The 21,437-nt window shown below is 45.9% G+C and overlaps 1 protein-coding gene across 1 annotated transcript; it reads left to right on the forward strand.

Annotated features, from left to right (window-relative positions):
- The first annotated feature begins 142 nt into the window (after positions 1–142).
- LOC138768716 (chymotrypsinogen A-like) lies at positions 143–17,004 on the forward strand. Its single transcript, XM_069946670.1, has 10 exons — positions 143–184; positions 1,180–1,279; positions 2,230–2,363; positions 9,602–9,701; positions 12,124–12,227; positions 12,601–12,680; positions 13,657–13,735; positions 13,813–13,993; positions 14,110–14,243; positions 16,833–17,004. Exons 1-10 carry the CDS (start codon positions 143–145, stop codon positions 16,992–16,994), a joined length of 1,116 nt encoding a protein of 371 aa, XP_069802771.1. The 3' UTR covers positions 16,995–17,004.
- The last annotated feature ends 4,433 nt before the right edge of the window (positions 17,005–21,437 follow it).

Consider the following 21,437-nt stretch of genomic DNA (forward strand, 5'->3'; position numbering starts at 1 on the left):
GCTGATATGTAATATGGTAATTTATTGTGTGCTGCTTTTTAGCTGGAGCTGCTGCACAGTACATTGTATTATGTTAAAGATAACTGGTTGCTAGTTCAGTAAAAAAAAAAATTCTGCCCGTTTTTCCTGTCACAGACGCCTGATGGACGGTACAGCTCCCTGGTGCATCCCAGAATATCTACTGGTAAGTACGTAATGAAGAAATGAAAACTGCACTCACCGGCACTTCTTCAACTTCTTTTTATTTCTTGAGTGCGGACATCATGGAGCAGACGCCAGCTAGGTGCGGGTAACAGGCTTGTTTTGCGCGTAGCGCTTCAACGGACCCTCCCCCTTCACTACGTCACCCCATCTAAATATGCTAAATACAGTGACGTATATGAACATGTGACTACATATAAACAACGTATAAAAAAAACTATTTAAAAACAATCGGACACACATTTCATATTAAGAAACTACGGTCTATTTTATCATTGAGGCCGCCCGGACCCTCGGCTTCGGTATGCAGAATCTACTTTGTCTCAGCCTTCATTAGAAGGCGATGGCCATCCTCCCCTACTCGGGGCTTAACTCTTTCTATCCCTGCGAATTTTATGGCTGCCGGGTTACCTCCATGTACCTCCTTCATATGACTAATGAATCTAGGGGCACCGGAGCCGGTTCTTAGTGAATAAAAATGTTCTCTAATGCGAATATGGAGTGGTCTTTTAGTTTTACCTATGTAAAATCTTCCGCAATTGCAGAAGATTACATAGACCACTGATTTAGTCTTGCAGCAAATGAAATCATTAACATGTATCTGCCGACCATTAATGTTTAAACTTGTACTTTTATGCATGTGAGTACACCAGTTGCAAGAGCCACATTTATAATTGCCTTTTAAATCATGTTGTAACCATGCTGTGCCATTTTCTTTAGTTGTTTTCATTTTACTGTGTACTAGTATGTCCTTTATACTTTTGCTCCGTCTGAAAGTGACGAAAGGTTTTTTTATGGCTTGCTCTTTAAATACTGTATCGTTTTCTATCAAATACCAATATTTATTGATCGCTCTACGAATCTGTGATGCCATAGGTGAGAGCTTGAAAGAAAACGCTAACCGATCAGTGTTATCATTTTTGAACCTTTTTGGTTTAGTCGCATTGTGGAGTAAGGTATTGCGGTTTTTCTGTGCAGCCTTATGCAGCGATTCATCGATCAATTTTGATGGAGCTAGCAGGGGATGTTAACCCTACATCCATCAACATAGAGGTAGAAGATACCAATTTCACCAAAGGTATAAAATCCACATTCTCACCTCCCATTGCCCCTGGTAGCAGCCTAGATCTTTTTTATAAAAAGGTTATGGACGACGTCCGTGCATTAATCTACCCCACAGATAAAAATAATCTTAGTAGTGCTGAATGGCAAGCCCTACAGAAACTAAGAAAAAGGGATAATCTTATAATAAAAGGAGCGGACAAGGGGGGGGAGTAGTTATTATGTCAGTGGATTACTACCGTACAGAAGCCCTTCGCCAGCTGTCAAACGCCACGAACTACCAAGAACTCCAAGGAAATCCCATGAAAAAGATCTCCTCTAAATTGCAGTCCCTTCTGAGGAGGCAAGTTGAAAAAGGTTTCATTTCTAAGAATACCGCCTGTAAAATCTTGCCCTTATCATACAGTACGCCTCACTGGTACTTCCTCCCCAAGATACACAAGACGCAGCACAATCTCCCAGGCCGCCCTATTGTTGCCGGAATAGGATCAATTTTAGAACCTCTATCACAGTATGTGGATTAGCTCTTGAGCCCCCTGCTTGAGAAGGTTCCCTCTCTGGTTAAAAACACAAATGAATTTTTAAACGGCCTGGGGGATTGTGCATGCGAGGAACATGTGCTCCTTGCCACAATCGATGTGGAGTCGCTTTATACGCGCATTCCTCATTGGTTGGGGATAGATAGTATTCGTGAACTTTTGGAAAAAACAGATAGAAGCAAGGAGTATATAGATTTTGTTTGTGAGGAACTAGATTTGATCTTATCTAACAACACTTTCATGTTTGAGAATAGATGGTATCTCCAAATATCTGGAGTTGCCATGGGCACTCCAGTGGCATGCATCGTGGCCAATTTATTTTTGGCAGTTTTTGAAATGCACTTTATTTTCAGTACAAAAAATCCTTTTTCAAGATTCATCCACAGGTATTCACGCTTTGTGGATGATATTTTTATAATTTGGACAGGATCAGAAGTGGACTTTGAGGAGTTCGTAGGCTACCTCAATCAAGAGAATACAATGAACATGTTGTTCACCAGCAAAATCAGTTCCCATGAGATGGAGTTCTTGGATGTCGTGGTGTCTGTGAAAGATGGCAGGGTAGAAACAAAAGGATACAGGAAACCCACAGCATCCAACACCTTGCTCCACTTTAATAGTTACCACACAGACGCAACGAAGAAAGCAGTGCCCTATGGGCAATTTCTTCGGTTGCGCCGAATAAATAGTACGGAAGAATCTTTTAACCCCTTCCCCCAATATGACGTCCAGGGACGTCATGAAAAGCAGTGGCAGAATGCATCATGACGTCCCTGGACGTCATGCTTTCCCTGCCTCCCCCCTCTGTCCCTGGGTGAGATCGGGCAGCAGGAGGAGGCTGTGTCACACAGCGTCCTCCTGCTGCCACTGCCCGGAGGGGAGCCGCGCTCCCCCCCGGGCAGTTAACCCCATAAACGCCGCGGTCAATGCGACCGCAGCGTCTATGGGGAGATTTAGTGTCCCCCGCCGATCGGGCAGCGGGGGGAGGCTGCAGAACGCTGCCTCCCCCCACCGCCACTCAGTCTGTGTCCCCCGGCCCCCTCCCCTCGTTCTCCGATACCGGCGGATCGCCGCTACTACCTCTTTAGGGGCGATCCGCCGGTACCGGGCATTACCGGCGCCGCCGATAGCTTTCATCTCCCCCCACCGTGAATCCACGGTGGGGGGAGATGAAAAATGTCCCCTCAGACCCCAGATCAGCCCCCCGATCAGACCCCAGATCCCCGTACCCGGGCGGCCATCAGATCCAAGATGGCCGCCCCCATCCCTGCGATGTTTGTTCGCAGGGATGGATATAAAATAATGATCAAAGCCCCATGCTCTCCGCCACCGGAGGTAGCGGAGAGCATGGGGCAGTGATCGGGGACCCCCCCGTGTGGTCCCGGAGCAGGCGATCGGCGGTATATACTATATACCGCCGATCGCCTGTTCCCAGTGCTGCCGGCACTTTTTATCCCCTGTCACCATAAATCATTGGTGACAGGGGATAAAAAGTGTCACCGTGCCCCCCCCCAAGTCGCCCCCCACCCCCCCAGTCACCCCCGTCCCCCAGTCACCCCCCCTTCCCCACATACGTTACCTGATCCACGGAGCTCCGTCCTCCTCGACGTCCTGACTGCTTCTGATGTGCGCATGCGCGTCAGAAGCAGTTAGCTCTGAAAATTTAAAGTGACAGAGACCAATTTGGTCTCTGTCACTGAACTATGATTACTGTGATAGAAAATATCACAGTAATCATAGTAATACAGTGATAATTAATGTATAAAGTACAAAAAGTGAAAAACATACAAAAAAATAAAACACACTTTTTATTATAGTAATAATTGCAGTTTACTCCCAGATTACCCCTAACCCCTCCCCAGATTACCCGTAACCACCGCAGGTTGCCCATATCCGCCCCAGATTGCCCGTAATCACCGCACGTTGCCCATAACCACCGCACGTTGCCCATAACCACCGCACGTTGCCCATAACCACCGCACGTTGCCACTAACCACCGCACGTTGCCACTAACCTCCGCACGTTGCCACTAACCACCGCACGTTGCCCATAACCACCGCACGTTGCCCATAACCACCGCACGTTGCCCATAACCACCGCACGTTGCCCATAACCACCGCACGTTGCCCATAACCACCGCACGTTGCCACTAACCACCGCACGTTGCCACTAACCACCGCACGTTGCCACTAACCACCGCACGTTGCCACTAACCACCGCACGTTGCCACTAACCACCGCACGTTGCCACTAACCACCGCACGTTGCCACTAACCACCGCACGTTGCCTATAACCACCGCACATTGCCCATAACCACCGCACGTTGCCCGTAACCACCGCACGTTGCCCATAACCACCGCACGTTGCCTGTAACCACCCCAAATTGCCAGTGAGCCCCTCCAGATGGTCCGTAATCAGCCCCGATTGCCCGTAACCCCGCATATTGCACGTAACCACCGCACGTTGCCTCTAACCACTGCACGTTGCCTCTAACTCACACACGTTGCCAGTGACCCCCTCCAGATTGCCGTAACCACCCAAAATTACATGTACCCACCCCTGATTACCTATAAGCACTTCCGTTTATCCGTAACCACCCCAGATTGTCTGTAACCACCCTATGTTGCCCGTAACCACTGCAGATTGTCTGTAACCCCCCAGGTTGCCCCTAATCACATGTAATTCCCCCCAGATTGCCTCTGACCACCGCACGTTGCCTCTGACCACCGCACGTTGCCTCTGACCACCGCACGTTGCCCCCGACCACCGCACGTTGCCCCCGACCACCGCACGTTGCCCCCGACCACCGCACGTTGCCCCCGACCACCGCACGTTGCCCCCGACCACCGCACGTTGCCCCCGACCACCGCACGTTGCCCCCGACCACCGCACGTTGCCCCCGACCACCGCACGTTGCCCCCGACCACCGCACGTTACAGGTTCCCATCCCAGATTACCTATAAGCACTTCAGTTTATCCGTAACCACCCCACGTTGCCCGTTACCACCCCTCGTTGCCCGTAACCACCGCAGGTTGCCCGTAACCACCGCAGATTATCCGTAACCACCCCACATTACCTGTAATCTCATTTTTTTTTGTATTTTAGTAACTGCGCTATTCTAATAACCATTACTAGCTGCGGTTTTGCTCCAGCAAATTGGCGCTCCCTTCCTTCTGAGCCCCGCTGTGTGCCCATACAGTGGTTTATGCCCACATATGGGGTACCGTTGTACTCAGGAGAACCTGCGTTACAGATTTTGGGGTACATTTTTTCTCCCATTCCTCGTGAAATTGAGAAATTTTAAACTAAACGAACATATATTGGAAAAATTCGAGTTTTTCATTTTTACTGTCTTATTTTGAATACTTTCCTCTAATACCTGTGGGGTCAAACCGCTCACTGCACCCCAAGATGAATTCTTTGAGGGGTGTACTTTCCTAAATGGGGTGACTTTTGGGGGGGTTCTCTTCTGCTGACACTACAGGGGCTCAGCAAACGCACCTGGCGCTCAGAAACTTCTTCGGAAAAATCTGCACTGAAAATGCTAATTGGCGCTCCTTCCCTTCTGAGCCCGGCTGGGTGCCCATACAGTGGTTTATGCCCACATATGGGGTACCGTTCTACTCAGGGGAACCTGCGTTACAGATTTGGGCATGCAGCTTCTCCCCTGTTCCTAGTGAAATTGAGAAATTTCAAACTAAACAAACATATTATTGGAAAAATTCAAGTTTTTCAATTTTACTGTCTTATTTTGAATACTTTCCTCTAATACCTGTGGGGTCAAAATGGTCACCACACCCCAAGATGAATTCTTTGAGGGGTGCACTTTCCAAAATGGGGTGACTTATGGGGGGGTTCTCTTCTGCGGACACTACAGGGGCACTACAAACGCACCTGGCGCTCAGAAACTTCCTCAGCAAAATCTGAACTGAAAATGCTAATTGGCGCTCCCTTCCTTCTGAGCCCTCCTGTGTGCCCATACAGTGGTTTATGCCCCCATATGGGGTACCGTTGTACTCAGGAGAACCTGCGTTACAAATTTTGGGGTGCGGATTCTCTCATGTTCCTTGTGAAATTGAGAAATTTTAAACTAAACGAACATATTATTGGAAAAATTCGAGTTTTTCATTTTTACTGTCTAATTTTAAATACTTTCCTCTAATACCTGTGGGGTCAAAATGGTCACCACACCCCAAGATGAATTCTTTGAGGGGTGTACTTTCCAAAATGGGGTGACTTTTGGGGGGGTTCTCTTCTACGGGCACTACAGGGGCGCTGCAAACGCACCTGGCGCTCAGAAACTTCTTCAGCAAAATCTGCACTGAAAATGCTAATTGGCGCTCCTTCCCTTCTGAGCCCCGCTGTGTGCCCATACAGTGGTTTACGCCCACATATGAGGTACCGTTGTACTCAAGAGAACCTGTGTTACAAATTGTGGGGTGCAGATTCTCTCATGTTCCTTTTGGAAAGGAGAAACTTTAATCTAAACATATATATTATTGGAAAATTTAAATTTTCGATTTCTTTAAGGCCTAATTGTGAATACTTTCCTCCAGCCCCTGTAGGGTTAAAATGCTCATTATACCCCTAGATTAATTCTTTAAGGTGTCTAGTTTCCAAAATGGGGTCACTTATGGGGTTTTACAGCATGCAAGCCTCCTAAATCAACTTAAAAAAAGAACTGGTCCCTAAAAAAAAATCAGTTTTGGAAACTTTCACAAAATGTGATAATTTGCTAATAAATTTCTAAGCCCCATAACAGCCTAAAAAAGTAAAATATGTTTCCCAAATTATGCCAGAATAAAGAGGACATATTGGTAATGTAATTTAGTAACTAATTTATGTGCTATGACTTCCTTTTTTAGAAGCAGAGAATTTCAGAAGTTCATAAAATGCAAAATTTTCAAATTTTTCATGATATTTTGATGTTTTTCACAAAAAACACACAAAGTAGTGACCAAATTTTGCCACTAATATAAAGTGCCATATGTGACAAAAAAACAATCTCAGAATCGCTAGCATACGTTAAAGCATCACTGAGCTATAAGAGCATAAAGTGAGACAGGTCAGATTTTGAAAAATGAGCCTGGTCATTAAGGCCAAAACAGGCTGCGGAGGCAAGGGGTTAAAATACAGGCAGCCGCACTTAGGCAGCGATTCATGGACAGGGGTTACCCCGAAAAATTAATCGATGAATCGCTGCATAAGGCAGCACAGAAAAACCGCAATACCTTACTCCACAATGCGACTAAACAAAAAAGGTTCAAAAATGGTAACACTGATCGGTTAGCGTTTTCTTTCAAGCTCTCACCTATGGCATCACAGATTCGTAGAGCGATCAATAAATATTGGTATTTGATAGAAAACGATACAGTATTTAAAGAGCAAGCCATAAAAAAACCTTTCGTCACTTTCAGACGGAGCAAAAGTATAAAAGACATACTAGTACACAGTAAAATGAAAACAACTAAAGAAAATGGCACAGCATGGTTACAACATGATTTAAAAGGCAATTATAAATGTGGCTCTTGCAACTGGTGTACTCACATGCATAAAAGTACAAGTTTAAACATTAATGGTCGGCAGATACATGTTAATGATTTCATTTGCTGCAAGACTAAATCAGTGGTCTATGTAATCTTCTGCAATTGCGGAAGATTTTACATAGGTAAAACTAAAAGACCACTCCATATTCGCATTAGAGAACATTTTTATTCACTAAGAACCGGCTCCGGTGCCCCTAGATTCATTAGTCATATGAAGGAGGTACATGGAGGTAACCCGGCAGCCATAAAATTCGCAGGGATAGAAAGAGTTAAGCCCCGAGTAGGGGAGGATGGCCATCGCCTTCTAATGAAGGCTGAGACAAAGTGGATTCTGCATACCGAAGTCGAGGGTCCGGGCGGCCTCAATGATAAAATAGACCGTAGTTTCTTAATATGAAATGTGTGTCCGATTGTTTTTAAATTGTTTTTTTTATACGTTGTTTATATGTAGTCACATGTTCATATACATCACTGTATCTAGCATATTTAGATGGGGTGACGTAGCGAAGGGGGAGGGTCCGTTGAAGCGCTACGCGCGAAACAAGCCTGTTACCCGCACCTAGCTGGCGTCTGCTCCATGATGTCCGCACTCAAGAAATAAAAAGAAGTTGTCACAAGTGCCGGTGAGTGCAGTTTTCATTTCTTCATTACGCATTGTATGCTACAGAGACTGTATCAATAACTAACACCACCGAACACTCCCCTAATCACCATCTGGTTGCCGTTTAAAGGTTTAGCTCTAGGCTGTAGTGCCGACCACTCTTTGCTGTGTTATCTACTGGTAAGTGTTACTGGTACACACCGCACACAGGACAGCGGAGAGGGACACTGAACATGGGGGAGACTGGTCACGTTAGGCAACCATGTAACTAGCTGACATTGATCGGACTTATCTTTACAGGACATAGAGGACATGGAGTAATGGCAGCCATGGAGATCTGTAAGAAAAAAAACCCAAGACACGACCATATAACACTACAGGTTACAGGCTGCTGCCATTCAGATTATAGCTCTGTGATCTGGACCATAGAGTAATATGGAGTTGTCTGCAGCCTCCTCAGTGGCAGATTGTGCTGCTCTACACAGAGTAGATATTAGAATGTATAGAGGTATCAAGCAGTCTTACAGTAGCAATGTACTCCGTTGCCCATAGCAACCAATCCCTACTTAGCTTTATAGTTTTCATTTGCTCTAGTAAAATGAAAGCTGAGCTCTGATTGGTTGCTATGGGCGACAGGGGTCCGAATTAGGGGGCTGGGGTGGGCCTGGGCTGGGAAGGGCTTAGGGAGGGTCCACGTTTGGGGGCTGGGAAGGGTGACTTTGCTGGGAAAGGCACCAGGAGGGTCCGCATTAGGGGGCTAGGGCGGGCCTGGGCTGGGAAGGGCGCTTAGAGGGTCCACATTAGGGGGCTGAGTGGACCTGGGCTGGGAAGAAAAGGAAAAGAAGAAGAAAAGAAATGGAAGAAGAAGACTGGGACGGGCCTGGGCGCTGGAAGCGTTTGCTTTAGGGGGCTGGGGCGGCCTTGACTGGGGAGGTCACCAGGAGGGTCCGTGTTAGAGGGCTCTGGCGGGCTGGGGCTGGGAAGGGTGTCAGGAGGGTCCATGTTAGGGGGCTGGGCGGGCCTGGAAGGACGCTGGGAGGGTCCGTGTTAGGGGGCTGATGCGGGCCTGGGCTGTGAAGAAAAGGAAAAGAAGAAGAAGAGGAAGAAGAAGAGGAAGAAGAAGACTTGGAGGGGCCTGGGCTGGGAAGGGCGCACGAAGGGTTTGCAGTAGGGGGCTGGGGTGGGCCTGGGCTGGGAAGGGCGCTGGGAGGGTCCGCATTAGGGGGCTTGGGAAGGCCTGGGCTGGAAGGGGCACTTGGAGGGTTTGCGTCAGGGAGCTGGGGTGAATTTGGTTTGGGAAGGGCACCAGGAGGGTCCACCTTAGGGGGCTGGGAAGGGCGCCGGAAGGGTGCGTGTTAGGGGGTTGGGGAGGGCCTGGGCTGGGAAGAAGAGGTGAAGAAGAAGAAGAGGAGTAGTAGAAGAGGAGGAAGAGGAAGAAGAAGACTGGGCCGGGCCTGGGCTGGGAAGGGCGCCGGGAGGATCCCCGTTAGGGGGCTGGGGTGGGCCTGGGCTGGGAAAGGAGTTGGGAGGGTCTGTTTTAGGGGGTTGGGGCGAGCCTGGGCTGGGAAGGGCACCGGGAGGGTCTATGTTAGAGAGCTGGGGTGGGCCTGGGCTTGGAATAAGAGGAGAAGAATAAGAAGAGAAGAAGTAGAAGCAGAGGAGGAAAAGGAAGAAGAAGACTGGGGCAGGAAAGGGTGCCGGCAGGGTTCGTGTTAAGGTGCTGGGGCGTTCCTGGGCTGGAAAGGGCACAGGTAAGGTCCACGTTAGCAAAGGACAGGTAAATTAAGGTTTGGATGTGTAATCGGGCTAGGGTGGAGGGGCTCCCTCATTGTGCCTTCACCTTGACGTGGTGAGGGAGCTTGCGTGCTTTGGTGATTCAATGAGCTAAGCTGGTGGGAGTAATACTCCTGATGGGGTTACCCGTGCTAGACAGGTCAATGGGGAGAGGCCAGACTAAACAAGGCGCCCGGAAGAAAAGGCTGGCATTCTAGAAATTGTTAGAAAAATTAAATACAATGGACATATACTATTGACAATATATCTAGCACTCTCACTACACATAACAGTCAGTAGGACACACCACACACATTGCTATTCTCACCTGCTTTTGTTGTTGTTGACTGATGAACCTTGTAATGGGCAAGCAGGAGATGGCAGGACCCCTGCACCTAAGATTCCTGTCCATCAATCTGATCAGATATTGGGAAGGTGGTGGTGGTGGTGTCTATTAAAGTGTACCTGTTGTTATAACTGTCGAAATCTAAAGCAAAAGGGGATGTGAGATATAATATACAAATATACAGATATAATATATAATATACAATATATATATATTTTTAATTATGCTTAAGCAAAGCTGTACTTACTTGATATCAAAACCCAGTCTCCTAAAGTTGGCTTTTTATTCTTGTGCTGGTTGAAAAAAAAAGAGACCAAACACAGGAAGTCCCGGCTACTACAGAGTGTGACACAGCTTAATTTTTTTTCAACCAGCACTAGTCTAAAAATCTGCCTTCAGGAGACTGGACATAGATTTCAAATAAGTACAGCTTTGTTTTAAAGCACAATAACTTAAACATTAAATTATTTTAAAATGTTATTAATGTAAATGTTTTATTGCACATCTCCTGTTGATTTAGGTTTTGAAAGTTATAACAACAGTGACCATTTTAAAGCATTGGAAAAGCTTTCATAGACTACAACCAGAGAACAATCAGTCACAAAAAATGTTGTCTACAAGTAAGGAGTTTACCCAGTGAGCTGGGTGGTTAAGACTCATTTTCTCAAAGGTGATGGAACAGAAATAGGGAAAAAGGTCAAATTTTTTGTACAGTTGTGCTATTATTGTAAAGGAAGGGCATGGAGCGGGGGGGCGCAGACCTAGCGGAGGCCCAGCATGACTTGGTTAGCTGGGAGTGTAGGTCTTAAGGGTTTAGGTAAAGGGTAAGTGGGGCAGTCCCGAGTCTGCGAGGTGTGGCTGGGGGATAGTTATTACTGGCGGTGATAGATGGTGTTCTTCCAGACCTCCCTAGACATGATTATATTACTGCATTATTGTTACTGTTATGTTATGTTAAAGGACAACTCCGCGGGACCCCCCCCCCCCCAAAAAAAAAAAAAAACACAGACACACACAGACACCATACTCACCATCCCTCCGGTGACGATCGCCACTCCATTCGCCCCCCGTCCGCCTCACCGTCACCTGCGTCCGCCGTCCAGCGATGTCTCTTGCTTCCGGGTCCATGAGAGAGAAAAGGCTGCCAGTGCGCTTGCGCACCGGCAGCCTTTTCATTGGCTGGAGCGCATCACATGGCTTCCAGCAAGCTCAGCCAATCAGGGCTGAGCAAGCTGGAAGCCATGTGATGCGCTCCAGCCAATGAAAAGGCTGCTGGTGCGCATGTGCACCAGCAGCCTTTTCTCTCCCATTCACTCTCAATGAAGACGCCGAAGAGGAAGAAGACCCGGACCGCCCCCCAGCTCTAACGTCACCCGACACCAGAGAAGAGGACCGTGACGACCGTAATAGGTAATGTATACATTCTTTAACTTCCGGGGTGGGGGGTCGGGGGTCGGAAAGTGGGGGAAGGGGGCCAGACCGGGTATTTAACCACATTACAAAGTTATATAACTTTGTAATGTGTGTTAAATAAGCCAAAAAAAATTTCGCCGGAGTTGTCCTTTAAGGCAAGGTGAGTGTAGTGGGGTTAAGGTTAGACGGAAGGAACTCGGCAGTACCTTAAGTCAAGCAAAAACAATAATTCTTCAATCCCCCCAATTTTGTGTCCCATTTTTTACAACATTTATAGCATGTAAGGATAATAAATTAACATGGCTATAAATAACTGGTCACGTGATGTGAAGAAACACCTGTCTCACCTACACATAGTTTCCTCAACATTTACATTTCCACATTTTCTAAATTAGAACAAGGTTGTGTAATAACAGCTTGGACGTTCCTATCTCTAGTAAATGTGTAAATGGCTACTTGTGGATATATAAGCTGCACAAATCCCGTTTATTCTCCACTTTTCACTATGGCATTTCTGTGGCTTCTGTCCTGCTTTGTCCTGTTAGTGGGTAGCTATGGTAAGTAGAGGCATTCAGTGTTATAATGTCTTATAGAGATCACTAGTTTCTTGCATTATTACCTATTATGTACCTATTCCTCAGGTTGTGGTGTGCCAAGCATCAAGCCAGTCATTTCTGGTTATTCCAAAATTGTGAATGGTGAGGAAGCAGTTTCTGGGTCATGGCCATGGCAGGTGTCTCTGCAGGTAAAGTACCATGATCTTATATACTGTACGATTTACTTATTTTAATATCCACAATATAACAGTAAAAGAGAGAACAGACATGTACTTACTTAATAACTTGTAGAAGATCCCTGACCCTCACCATTCCAAGCACTCATAGCTGTAAGTGGGGGGCGCTGACAGCACTGTCCATTGATTTCTTAATAAGTGGGACTATTCTGTTCATTGATTTCTTAATAAGTGGGACTATTCTATATATGTTCTAATATATTAGGAATTTGGAAACAGAAGATATATATGTAAATGAATTCTACAGATCATATACGTTAGAAAATTTTAATCCTCGGTGGTAAAGCAGAACATTGTTGTGATGATTTTTATTAAACATCTATAGACCAACACCGCATTCCACTACTGTGGGGGTTCTCTGATCAGTGATCTCTGGGTTGTCACTGCTGCTCACTGTGAAGTCAGGTAAGTCATTTATCATCTATTTTATAGTACAGCTCTTCTAAAATCCCTCTGAGCCATGGAGAAGGGTCTAGATTTTGTCAGCTGGGACCTCTGCAACTTGATAGAATATCTATGCTTATGGCATCCTGGAAAGTATCATGGAATTTCAGTATGCTATATTTGGTAATTATTTCAGTAATTCATATAATATTCAGTATATAGATTCTGACATCACATAACCCAATGATGTCATATAAAGATATAGACACTAAACATGCAGATAGTGTAGAAGTAGGAAAACTTACTGACTTAGGCCACGTTTACACACTGTAAGAGATTGGCTATTCCGTGACCCAGCCGGGTCACGGAACAGCCGGTCTCTGAAAAGATCATCCTGGCCGGTACTGCAGTGCTGGCCGGATGATCTTTAGCGACATTTAGTTCTGATGCGGGCGCGCTCGGATCAGAACTCCCCACTGCACACTATGGAGCGTGCGGCGGCTGGATAGCAGCCACATAAAACTGACATGTCAGTTTCTTGCGGCACAGCTAGGGATCCCGGCCAGAGTGTATGCTATGTGTATACACTCCGGCCGGGATTCCCTCAGAAGGCAGCACTTCGTAAGTTCCGTGGGAATCACGGCTGTTGTAACAACAGCCATGATTCCCAGGGGACTTACGTTGTGTGAACATAGCCTAAAATGATGGATGAAACCAGCATTATCTAGTGACATACAATATCACATTGATCATGGGCGCTCTCCTCACACTGGCATGGCTGCTGAACAAGGAAACATTCAGATGGAATGATTGTTAATCTACATAAAGTAATTACTATATACACATGAGGAATCTATTATATACCATCCATTGTAGAGTAAAGCTTTGTGTATATCTTATATAGAGAGAGAAATGATAGAACTCTAGATATAAATGTCATATAACACAGAAAAAACCTGATGAAGTCACTGAAATTATTGTAAATCTTTATCTACAGCACCTCTGACCGTGTAATTCTAGGTGAACATGACCTCTCCAGCAATGCTGAGCCTATTCAGACTAAATCCATTGCAAGGGTAAGCAGAAACACTAAAATATTTATGTAATTTATTTATTTATTCATTTATTTTCAAATTTTCCCATTTTGTCTCAGGTCCTCACGCACCCCGGCTATAGCGACTCAACCCTTACAAATGACATTGCACTTGTGAAGCTGACCAGCGCTGCTACCATCACCACTCGTGTGTCCCCTGTGTGCATTGCCGCTAGTGCTGATGTATTCAGTGTAGGAGAGAGATGTGTCACTACTGGATGGGGATACATAAATGGTATAAGTAAGTAATGGCCAGACAATAGTAATTTACCAAGCTGGGTATAACATGACCTCACCTTGGTCGCCAAAATCCCAGAGATAATATGTAGATCAACCTCAATGTTTTTTTGACTTTAGCACAAACAAGTCCAAGCAAACTGCAGCAGGTGACTCTGCCTCTTCTCAGCGATACTGAATGTCAGAGATACTGGGGAGACCAAATCCAGAGCAACATGATCTGTGCTGGGGCATCTAAAGCCGACGCCTGCAAGGTATGATATCACACATCTCTGGTCATGTCCTGTCTATTATCCACTTATACTCATAACATTCCAGTTTGTTTTAACTAATTTAGACAAATTCTTTGAGCAGAATAACATTAACCCCATAAATACCGGACCAATTTCCATTTTTGCGTTATCCCCTTTTCCTCCTTGTGCTTAACCCCTTAAGGTCAAAGCTAATTTTCGTTTTTGCGCTTTTGCTTTTTCCATTTTATGTTTAAAAGTCCATAGCGCTTGCATTTTTTCACCTAGAGACGTATATGAGCGCTTATTTTTTGCAAAATCAATTTTACTTTGTAATGACAGGAATTTTTTTTCCATAAAATATGCTGCGAAACCGGAAAAAAACCATTTGCGCTGTCAAGTTGAAAAAAAAAACTAATTTGTTTTGATTTTGGGGAGTTTTGCATTTACGCCGTTCGCCCTATGGTAAAACGGACTTGTTATTCATGTACCTCAAGTTGTTACGATTACAATGATATGTAACATGTATAACTTTTATATTATGTGATGGCCTGTAAAAAATTCAAACCATTGTTAACAAATATATGTTCCTTAAAATCGCTCTATTCCCATGCTTATAGCGCTTTTATCCTTTGGTCTATGGGGCTGTGTGAGGTGTCATTTTTTGCGCCATGATGCGTTCTTTCTATCGGTGCCTTGATTGCGCAAATACGACTTTTTGATCGCTTTTTATTACATTTTTTCTGGATTTGATGCGACCATAAAAGTGCAATTTTGCACTTTGGAATTTTTTTGAGCTGACGCCGTTTACCGTGCGAGATCAGGAATGTGATTAATTAATAGTTCGGGCGATTACGTGTGCGGCGATACTAAATATGTTTATTTATTTGTTTATTTATATTTATAAAATGGGAAAAGGGGGGTGATTTGGACTTTTATTAGGGGAGGGGATTTTTTATTAATTAAAACACATTTTTACTTTTTTTTTTTACATAAACTAGAAGCCCCCCTGTGTATATACACAGCAAAGATCATTGTAATCGGTGATAGATTGCTATGGCCTGCTGCAGGCCATAGCAATCTATTGCCGAGCCGGGATCATCGTCATTCCGACGCTGAGACCCGGGCCGGCCAGAAGAACGGATCTCCCCCCCGCGATCGCATCGTGGGGGGGAGATCCGTGCCACTAGACACCAGGGACGTGCAGTACAAAGCACTTCAATGCAGCTGACAGGTTTGACAGCTGCATTGAAGTGCTTAATTAGCCGGCGCAGTAGCGGGACCCACGCCGGGTAATAGAGGCACTGCCCGGCTTCAGATTGCAGCCGGGATCCGTGCCGTTCAGACCGGGGTCCCGGAGGGACCCCGCTCTGAACACCCCCCGCGGCACCATGACGTACCAGGTACGTCATGGGACGCTAAGGGGTTAAAAGGCCATAGCAGTTGCATTTTTTCACCTAGAAACCCACATATGCCCTTATTTTTTGCGCCACTAATTTTACTTTGAAATTACAGGCTGACTTTTTGTATAAAGTACACTGCGAAACCAGGAAAAAATTAAATGTGTGGTGAAATTGAAAAAAAAATATTTTTTTTTTTTTGGGGGGGGGGGGGGGGGGGGGTTTAAGCCGTTCGCCCTGGGGTAAAACTGTCTTGTTGTATATCTTCCTAAAGTCGGTACGGTTACAACGATATGTAACTTGTATATCTTTTATTTTATTTGATTGTTTTAAAAAAATAAAACCTTTTTTAAAAAATATATGTTCCTTGAAATCGCTCTATTCCCTCTTCCCTATTCCCTCGCTCTTATTAATTGGTCTATGGGGCTGTGTGAGTTGTCATTTTTTGCGCCATGATGTGTTCTTTCTATCGGTACCTTGATTGCGCATATGCGACTTTTCAATCGCTTTTTATTACAATTTTACGCCGTTTACCGTGAGAGATCCGGAATTAAATAAATTAATAGTTCAGGCAATTACGCACGCGGCAATACAAAACATGTTTATTTATTTATTTATTTTTATTTATAAAATGGGAAAAGGGGGGTGATTTTGACTTTTATTAGGGGAGGGGATAATTTATTAATAATAAAACATTTTCTTTTTTTTTACACATATACTAGAAAGGCCCCTGGGGGACTTCTAGTATAAGTACACTGATCTCTCATTGAGATCTATGCAGTATAGTTATACAGCAAAGATAAATGAGATCATTGTTTTATTGCTTTCGGCTGCTTCAGCCAAAAGCAATAGAATGCCGAGCCAGGATCAGCGCCATTACGGCGCAGACCCCGGCCGACTACAGATGCGGGGATCACTCCTCCGCGTGCCCCCCCCTCTGAACTCCCTTGATGACCTAAGGGCGTAAATATATGCCCATGGTCATTAAGGGGTTAAAGGGGAACTATCAGCAGGTTATATTAACCTGCTGATATGTCCTGAAACAAATCTCACAAATTTCAGTGCTGCCAATATTTTTATTGCCTTACTGAACAATTAGCCAATAGGATCAGTTCATCTGTAGTGAACTTATAATTTATAACATCTATAACATAAGCCATAGGTAACAAACATGACCTTGATACATATTCACTTCTTTTCTACTTATTTTTAGGGTGACTCTGGCGGGCCTCTTGTATGCCAGCGAGATGGAACATGGATCTTGACTGGCATTGTATCATTTGGAAGTCCTATTTGTTATGGTTATATTCCTGGAGTTTACGCGAGAGTTACCGCCCTGAGATCCTGGATGGATCAGACTATTGCTACTTATTAAAAATATTAATGTTCTATATCTTCTGTTTTCAATAAATGAGCTTTACTATAAGCTTTACTTTCTTATAATGATTGACTGTATTTCTTATAGTTCACCTTAGTAACCTTAAGATTTTTATATGGGTAACACAATTAGTTGTCAACTGATATGTAATTATAATATAGGACAGGGGTGTCAAACTCAAATACACAGTGGGCCAAAATTAAAAAATTGGACAAAGTCGTGGGCCAACCTTTATAATTATTGAAGAGCAAATGTGGCATTCCTGTCAGTGGTGTGCGTCTCCCAGCACTATGCACTATGATAAATGACATGATAAATTGCTATGATATGATTAAACCCCAACCCATGTAATAGCCAACCCCCCCAATATTACCCCATGTTGTAGTCAACCGAAACAAAATTGCCCCACATATTAGCCAGCCCTCCCAATAGTGCCCAAATAGCAGCCAGCCCCCCCCCAAGTGTCCCATATAGTAGCCAGCCTTCCCCAATAGTCTCATATAGTAGCCAGCCCTCCCCAATATTATTATATAGTAGCCAGCCCTCCTCCATAGTCTCTTATATATTAGCCAGCCCTCCCCAACAGTCTCATATAGTAGTCAGCCCTCTCCATAGTCTCATATAGTAGCCAGCCCTCCCCATAGTCTCATATAGTAGCCAGCCCTCCCCTATAGACTCTAATATAGTAGCCAGCCCTCCCCAACAGTCTCATATAGTTGCCAGCCCTTCCCCATAGTCTTATATAGTAGCCAGTCATCCCCAATAGTCTCATATAGTAGCCAGCCCTCCCAATAATCTCATATAGTAGTTAGCCCTCCCCAATAATCTCATATAGTAGCCAGCCCTTCCCCATAGTCTCACATAGTAGCCAGTCCTCCTAGTTTCCCATATAGTAGCCAGCCGTCCCCCATAGAGTCTCTTATCATCATCATCATTATCAACATCATCCGATGATAAGCGTCAGGGGCGTAGCTAGGATTCATGGGGCTCCATAGCAAAAAACTGTACGGGGCCCCATGAATCCTGTACGCTCCCCTATGCTCCTCTGTTCAGCCGGCGCAACCAGCACTACAGTGAGGGGGCTGAAAAGTGCAGTGGCGGGTCCCTCTTCAAGGCAAGGTGCGGTGGTCAGAGGCAAGGTGCGGTGGTCAGTGGCAACGTGCGGTGGTCAGAGGCAAGGTGCGGTGGTCAGTGGCGACGTGCGGTGGTCAGTGGCGACGTGCGGTGGTCAGAGGCGACGTGCGGTGATCAGAGGCGACGTGCGGTGGTCAGAGGCAACCTGCGGTGGTCAGAGGCAATATGGGGGGTTACGGGAGTGGTTACAGACAATCTAGAATTGTTACGGACAGACTGAAGTGCTTATAGGTAATCTGGGGTGGGTACATGTAATTTGGGGTGGTTACAGGCAATCTGGGGTGATTACGGACAATCTGGAGGGGGTCACTGGCAACGTGCGGTGATTACGGGCAACGTGCGGTGGTTACGGGCAACGTGCGGTGGTTAAGTGTAATCTGGGGGGTTACGTGCAATCTGACGTGATTATGGACAACCTGGGGTGGTTACAGGCAACCTGCGGTGGTCTCTGTCACTTTAAATTTTCAGAGTTGGCTGGTTGTGGAGCGCATGCGCACTTCATAACCAGCCAGTACGCCGAGGAAGAAGGAGCTCCCAGGATCAGGTGAGTATATGGGGTGGGGGTGTGACTGGGGGGGTGGGGGACGACTTGGGGGGTGGGGGCACATCATTTTCTATCCCCTCTCACCAATCATTCATGGTGACGGGATAAAAAGTGCCGGGAGCACATGGTACAAGCGATCAGCGGTATATAGTATATACCGCTGATCGCTTGTACCGGGACCCCACAGGAGGGTCCCCGATCACTGCCCCATGCTCTCCGCTACCTCCGGTGGCAGAGAGCATGGGGCTTTCATTCATTTTTCTTTTTTGATCACTGTGAACAGACATTAGTCTGTTCCCAGTGATAGCGGCGGCCATCTTGGATATGATGGCAGCCGCAGGGAGGGGGGGTTAGTGACTGGGGCACTAGGGGGGCTGATCTGGGGTCTGATTTTACTTATTTCATCTCCCCCCACCGTGAATTCACGGTGGAAGGAGATGAAATACAGCGGCGGCACCGGCTCGTTAGTGACCGCCGAAACGGTTAATAGGGGTCAGCTGCGGGATCGCAGCTGATTCTCATTACCTCCGGGGCTGCAGTTAGATGAGAGCGGGATCGCTATCTCTCATCATAAAACCCCCCTCAGTCAGGAACGTATATATACATTCCTACTGCATGGGGTATGTGCAGTATGAACGTATATATGCATGTTACTGATGTGAAGGGGTTAAAGGGGTTTTCATATTTAACCTTACTTGCCCACTATCCAGGAATTCTAGATCAATGCCCTGGCTCCTTGGTTATGAATGGAGCTGCGGGTTGGTGTGTGACCTGCAGCTCCATTCATTCTCTATGAATCCGCCGGAAAGAATTGAGTGCTGAGCTTTGCTCTCTCCGGCTGCCCCACAAAGAATGAATGGAGCTGCAAGTCACAAGCCGACCTGCAGCTCTATTCATAACAAAGAAGTCGGGGCATTAATCTAGAGATGCCCAGAGGGTACAGAGAGCAGAATCTCATACTTGTGCCCTATACTGTGGATAGAGGACAAGTGACTTTAAATCGGAAAACCCCTTTAGGGTGTGTTCACGCTTAGCGAGTTTGCAGCGAATTTCATGCTGTGAGTTTCACCAGTACTACTATTGTCTAATGGCCCTCTAATGTCAGCGGGAATGTAGAGCCATAGACTATAATGGTACTAAGTATTACAGCGGAATTCACTGCAAAATTCACTATGTGGGAATGCCCCCTTTATAATTTTTTACAAGTTTTTTTTTTGTGTTTTTACAGGCTCCCGACCCCCCGCTACAGCCCGCTAAACTCACCTGATCCCGCCGGGTCCCGGAGATATCAGCCGCTGCAGCGTGGCGCTCGCGCTGAGAGATGAGTCCAACACTCATAGAGAATGACGGAGCGCTGGACTCTCCTGTCATTCTCTATGAGCGTTGGACTCATCACTCAGTGTGCGCGCCGGGCTGCAGCGTGTGATATCTCCGTGACCCGACCGGATCCAGAAGCGGGACCCGGCGGGATCAGGTGAGTATAGGGGGCTGTAGCAGGGGTCAGGAGCCCTGGCACGGGGGGGTGACAGGTTCCCTTTAAATGTTTTTGTCCAAATAGACAAATAGGGGGAGATTTATCAACCATGGTGTAAAGTGAAACTGGCCCATTTGCCCCTAGCAACCAATCAGATTCCACCTTTCATTTTCTAAACAGTCTGTGAGGAAGGAAAGGTGGAATCTGATTAGTTGCTAGGGGCAACTGAGCCAGTTTCACTTTACACCATGTTTGATAAATCTCCCCCATAGTTTCTATAGTTTTTTTAAATGTTTCTGTCCAAATAGACTGATAAGCTATCCACAGGATAGGTCATCAATCACTGATCAGAACCTGTTCACTTAAATGGGAGCTGAGCTACAGGTCGCTACTAGAGATGAGCGTGACTTGAGCATGCTCGAGAGCAATCACTTGCCATTTGAATAATGATGACTAAAGAATTTGGATGCAATCCTAGAGAGTCCAGGAAAACCTGGATACAGCTTATGGCTATGTTCACACAGAGTAAAAGTACGGCCATTGATGCCATTGGCAAGAACGGCAGTAATTTGTACGATGTGGAACACTGCCTATTCTTCTATGGGATCCCAACCGGAGCGTATACACATAGTATACGCTCCGGCCGGGATCCCATGCAGGGCCGCAAAGAACTGACATGTCAGTTTTCTGCGGCTGCAATTCAGTGAATTGTGGCTGAGGAAACCCTTTCAGTTCACACAATGAAGCGAGCAGCTCCGGCCTCTTGCTTCATTGTGTGCTATGGGGAGTTCTGATGCGGGAGCGCGCTGATGCGCCCGCATCAGAACTCTGCAGCCGGAATGGTCATCCGGACAGTACTGAAGTACCGGCTGGGATGATCTTTGCAGAGACCGGCGGTTCCGGTTCCAGAGGAAATGCATGCTCAGTATGTAAGTGGCACATGCATGCTGCATTTAAAAAAGCATTAAAGTGAATGTACCATAATGTACATGTTTTTTGTTTTTTTTAACATTACCTGGCGCAGGAATGCTGGTGGCACAGTGCTTTTTTCTTTTTCTTTTTTAACACGCTCTACCTCGTTCTTTTGCCTTGCATGGGCCTGGCTCTATGCACTGGAGATGGGCCCGTCTCCCCCCAGTGTGATGATATCCACTCCACTCTGTGGCGCAGCTCCATAACATTGTTAATACGGTTGAAAAAAGACACATGTCTATCAAGTTTAACCAAGGAGGGGATGGATACAGGGAAGGGGCATATATATACAGGGAAGGGGGGTATAAAATAATTG

The sequence above is a fragment of the Dendropsophus ebraccatus genome, chromosome 12, assembly GCF_027789765.1.
Source record: "Dendropsophus ebraccatus isolate aDenEbr1 chromosome 12, aDenEbr1.pat, whole genome shotgun sequence".
NCBI lineage: Eukaryota > Metazoa > Chordata > Amphibia > Anura > Hylidae > Dendropsophus > Dendropsophus ebraccatus.

What these genes read in the sequence shown, in the direction of transcription:
- LOC138768716 (XM_069946670.1), top strand. Translation starts at nt 143, where the DNA reads ATGGACGGTACAGCTCCCTGGTGCATCCCAGAATATCTACTG. An exon ending in AGATACCAATTTCACCAAAG is followed by an intron (nt 1,280 to 2,229) that starts GTATAAAATCCA and finishes TAATTTGGACAG; the next exon opens with GATCAGAAGTGGACTTTGAG. An exon ending in CTAAAGCCGACGCCTGCAAG is followed by an intron (nt 14,244 to 16,832) that starts GTATGATATCAC and finishes ACTTATTTTTAG; the next exon opens with GGTGACTCTGGCGGGCCTCT.